This window comes from Austrofundulus limnaeus, unplaced genomic scaffold, assembly GCF_001266775.1.
Source record: "Austrofundulus limnaeus strain Quisiro unplaced genomic scaffold, Austrofundulus_limnaeus-1.0 Scaffold1, whole genome shotgun sequence".
Taxonomy (NCBI): Eukaryota; Metazoa; Chordata; class Actinopteri; order Cyprinodontiformes; family Rivulidae; genus Austrofundulus; species Austrofundulus limnaeus.
Window position 1 is genome coordinate 3,449,221 of NW_013952403.1, and position 5,071 is coordinate 3,454,291.

At 36.2% G+C, this 5,071-nt stretch overlaps 1 protein-coding gene across 2 annotated transcripts in view; it reads left to right on the forward strand.

Moving 5' to 3' along the window:
- Nucleotides 1–5,071, forward strand: part of si:rp71-46j2.7 (uncharacterized) — a 25,242-nt gene that overhangs the window by 3,990 nt on the left and 16,181 nt on the right. Inside the window, exons 3-6 of one of the 2 annotated variants that reach the window (XM_014005303.1) lie at nucleotides 883–1,096; nucleotides 1,350–1,492; nucleotides 3,232–3,388; nucleotides 3,512–3,588. In XM_014005303.1, coding sequence (XP_013860757.1) covers nucleotides 883–1,096; nucleotides 1,350–1,492; nucleotides 3,232–3,388; nucleotides 3,512–3,588 — 591 coding nt within the window. The remainder of the gene's footprint in view (nucleotides 1–882; nucleotides 1,097–1,349; nucleotides 1,493–3,231; nucleotides 3,389–3,511; nucleotides 3,589–5,071) is intronic. The other variant, XM_014005312.1, reaches the window with a different exon arrangement.

Sequence of the window (5,071 nt, forward strand, 5' to 3'; positions counted from 1 at the left end):
GTTTATAATAAAATTTAGAGTTAAAATTATTAGTATATAATTTTGTTAAGTGTTAAACCATATGAAATAAAATATTTAATAATATACTAAAAATACTAAAAATTGGTTAGTTTATGCATTTTTTGAGGAACAAAAGTTTTTGAAATGTCTTTGCTCCAAGGCAATTTCTCTTAGAAACCCATTCTCCTGTCTTAGAAGAAAAACTCTTTCACACTCTTTCACTCGCACGCGTGGGGGTGGTTTGTTTCGCGCGTGCGCTATGATGCAGTTTACTTGGCACCTGAAAATACATTTCCTCAAAGATATTTTGAATCTGAAAAGAGCTTCACTGAGTGAGAAGTAGTGTTAGTTCAGCAGACAGTTTGGCAATGGCAGAGAAGATTTGGCAAATTTTTCATGTGCACAACCCACATTCTCGGCTCTACTGCTTATCCCACAAATGCATGTTCCTTACAAATGTGGCACCATTTAAAAGGGAAACTTACAGGCTTTCAAACAGCATAAAATTATCAAGAAGCATTGTTACAACAAAGAAGTGATCTACCAAACACTAATTTCTTTTTTAAGCAGAGTTTTTTTTATTCTCAGAAAACATCGCAGGAGTATTTAACTAAAGTCATGTTCAAGATAACTAGGACATGCTCACTGCTTCACAGATTGATGGAAATCTGATTATCTTATCTCCATGTTCAGAGGAGAATTCTGTCATATGAGCTTAGTTTAGAGTTATTTTCAGATTTATTTAATTGTTTTTTTAAAAAGCTTTTTTTGGTTAGGGATTTGGGTTAGCTGTTTTGAAGCTTTTAAGTGTGGGTGTTGTCTAATTTATTTATTTTTGTAGTCACTATTGTGACTCCCTGACGTTCTTGTGGTTCTCCTCAGTGTTCGAGTGCGCCTACGCTCGGCACGTCCAGCCCTGGTACGGCGTCCCCGAGCCCCGCGAGTACCAGCCTCTGCACAGGGTGCTCAGCAGGGAGGTGGACTTCGTAATCGACCGCATCATCGAGAGGTCCAGAGATTTTGACATCTGCCAGGCTGTGGTGGGCTCCATTAGGATTCTAACCCAGCATTTTCATAATGCAAAGCAGTCTGACAGGTACAGATTTTTCCGCCTTTTAGCAGGAGTCAGAATTCATGCTGGTGCTGCCGCAGTCACTCTTTGCACTCAGGACAACATCTGAACTTCATAAACTTCATTTTTTCTCCTATGAATTATTAACCATGTTTTGAGCTGCTTCATAAAGCATGTGGTGATTTAAAGTGAACTGAATTATGAAAACCATGATCTTATTAGATAAATATTTAGTGCTCATTTGGACTTCTTTTGTTATTTTTGTTTTGTGTTTCAGAGAGCCTTTGTTCAGTTCCGCTGCAGTGGAAGTGGCAGTTCTCAGAGAGCTTTCCGATGCATTGATACGCAACCTTTGCCCCAAGTCGTTTTGGGGGCAAGAAATCAACCATTGTGTCTTAAATGAGATCATTGCCTTAAAGGGTAAGAAGGGACTAAATCACCTTTCTACAGTAACACTGGGTTATATAAGGACTAAGCTGTTCTGCTTCCTTCAGAAGTGTGAATTCTTTGTAATCCTTTGTCAGTGGCATTGTAGAGCTTAGAGAGGAATTTTAGGTTCTCCGAAAGAAAAGACACTTATGCTCTGATCCTCCAATTTCTCTTAGGGGGTTCATTTTTTTTTAGCAACGGATAACTTTTATCTCATGAGTCTTTTTGTAGTAAAGGTTTTTGTGCTTATATAAGAATCTTCTTTACAATAAAAGTCATTTTAAACGTGTACGCACTCCCCATTTCACCTGAAAGCAGCTGAACGTGTTAATGTGATGCTTCTCTGTAACATTTTCAGATTAAAATCTAACTAGGTCATATGTAAGAGTCACTTTTTATGCAGAGGAAATGGAAACTGCTGCATTTATATAAAAGAAACGTACAATAGTAGTGACTCTATTTGAATTTTATCAGATAGGTTTTTGTAAATAAACAGCGGCTCTGTTCAAATGACTAACTTACACTTTTTAGTTGGTTGAAAAATTATGAATTCAACTAGTAATGTATAATATTGTTTTATCAATAATAATAATAATAATAATAATAATAAATATTTACCAGTTTGCACTTAGAAATTGTTCTTTGAACACCCGATGATAATTTAAAATGAAAATTGTCTCTACTGACGTTGGCTAACCACCTCCTCAACAGGTTAGGTTTGTCTAATGGAAACCTAAAAATAGTTAAATATATAATATTATTTTACACTGTAAATATTACATAAATCAGAGGCAAAACCAGCTTGTAATATTTAATAATTTGTGTTAAAGTAAACTGTAGCATGATTCAGCAGAATGCTACATTCTGTATAACAATATATGCTAAAGAAGATAAGCTCTGCTAACCAGTTCAATGATTAATAGTGATTACATCAGCTTTATAAGATTAATGAAGTTTTATACTGTTACATTATTAGCTTTAGTTCTGGTCAATCCACAATGAGCTAAATAAGATTAAATTTGCTTACTTGTGAAACGAGATGTCTTCCTGGTATTTTCTTTTATATACATTAGCCTTTCAAAATGCCTGATAAGGTGGTGTTTTTTAGATGGTTCCATGATATTCAAGGTGAGTAAGTGTGTTTTCAAAACAAGAATCGGGGTTCTCTGCCTTTGGTCAATTATGCTCTGCCCTGCTAACACAAGCCTAAATCACTGCCTTTATGTTGCTTAACAACAGCTGTAAATTTGGTTCTGCCCTGTTGACAGTAATCATCTATAATTAAACTTTTTTGATTCACCTACAGCAGGAATGCACACAAACTAAAAACATCCATAAACTTAAATGGGTAGAAATGAGAAGAACTTCTGTAGGTACACCAATCGGTTTGCAACAAAACCCGTATTCATTTCTTCTTTCTTACCTTTTGAGCCATTTTCTTTCTTTCTCTCTCTCAACTGCTTTCACATCAGTCAGTTTTAGCTCTGGTCAGTGAGCTGTTGTGGCCATTTTTAATTGAATTGAGTTAACTTCCAAAGATAATTAGATGTAGATTTATATCCAGTTATTACTCTGGGTTGTTGTTTTTAATTCAACCTGTGGTTCATTAGATATTTTGCTAACAGAGAAACACATACACATGGTCAAAGACATAAAACAATGTTTTCCGAAGCCTTTTGGTTTAAGAAGAAGTAAAGTTTGTAGGTTGACTGTGGCGTCTGTTTTCTCAGGGTTGAGGCAGTTGGTGAACTGGCTGGCCAACCCCGACAACCTGAACCAGCTGGTGGTGAATCTGCTCGACAGCGTTGCCCTGAAGAGCCCTGCAGATGAGCAGCCTGTAGATCAGGCTTCGCAGGAGGGTGACGGCGATGTGGAAGGCGGCAAAGCGTGAGTGGCTGTCATCTATACACCCCGCTGACTCGACCAAGTGTTTGTGAAATACCAGAAACACCCACTGTGTGTGTCTAAAATTGGATCTGACTTGTTTGTATTTTCTTTATGTGAATCTAGGAGACTGCCAGGAGCAGAGAATTCACCAGGTTCTGTCGGAAGCAAAAGGAGACGTAGGTTTGATAAATTATTCATTTGTAAGTTCAGTGCAAATTCTGAGATTTTTTTTTATACAAAAGTTTGCGGGAGATAAACGATCATGTCTTCATGTTGTCTCTTGCAACAGTTTGATGAATAACAATATGTTGTCAGCTATGACATTGTAATTTCTTCTTCCAGCCTGCCTTTTTAGTGCTCAATTAGTTTCTTGTTTCGTTTTTGTTTGCTCGTCCAGACAGCTAATTACAATACTGCTACTCTGAATGCCAAATAACTTTTGTGTTGTCACTCTGTATTGAAAAGAATGCAACACAGACGATGACTGAATGAGAGTAGATTAAATCATGATGATGATAAATTCTGTGATATTATAAATCTTTATTTTTTGCAATGAAACTTTTGATAGGCAGGGTGGTTTGTCATAATACAGATCGTTAGACTGTTGCACAGATAACAGTGATGGTATGAATGCTAATCATGCTTTCACTGCTGATTTGCCTTTTTGTCCTGCCTGAATAGATTTGCTGACATATTTTGCCACCATCTACTGGTACTTTGTTACAGCGCAAAAATCTGTTCAAAGTTTCATCCAAAATCCTCTTTGGTCTCCAAAATCCAATTGGTACCACTACCTAATGGATTTTTAATGCTTTATAAACAGTCTATGCATTAGTTTGTGAACACTTTAAAAAGCATTAATAATCATTGAAAAATATTTTAAAATGCTAAAGCAGGCTCACTAAGTGTTGTACTTCTATTCATTCAGGTCAATATAATTTATTGTTAGTTGCTCTTATTTCTTTAAATAACTTCATATTTTTACTAGAGTTGCTCGATATTGACTTTTTGCCGATATTGTTCAACACTTAATTTCCAATTCCGATATTAATCGATATTACAAACCGAAATTAAGGTGACATCACATATCTCCTGTCAGAGACATTGGGCCTCATGCAAGAACATGTTCGTATTCTTACCCTAAATTTCTCTTGCTTTTGTTCGTATGAAGGATTCCTACGAACATTGTCAGATTCAACAAACTCTTCTATCTTCAGGAAAAGTGTGTAAATGACCTGCATAAACATGATGAATGTGTATCAGCTGCTCATGCACGGGGAGAGGTGATTAGCATAATTACCACCCTAAAAACACCATATAAGGATATATTTCCTGCCCCACATACCAGGAAGTGTCCATTCATAAATGACATTGCAAAGTAAAGAAGAAGAACTTTACAAGTTTGGAGATTGAAGTCCTGCTCTCAAAGATCCAGAAAAGAAAATCTGTCATTTTTAGCAGCGTCAGACCTGCTAAAGCCAAGAAATGAAATGACGACTACTGTTAATGTCGTGTCTCCTGCGGGTCGTATACAGTCACAGAAAATAAAAATATAAATCATAAATATCTCTCTAGTCTTGCTCCTGTTTGTCTTTGGTTAAATATTGTTAATTTAAGTGTAAACAACTGTGTTACATAGTTTTCATTTATTCAGAAGAAGAGCAGTCTGGCGCTTTGGAGAAA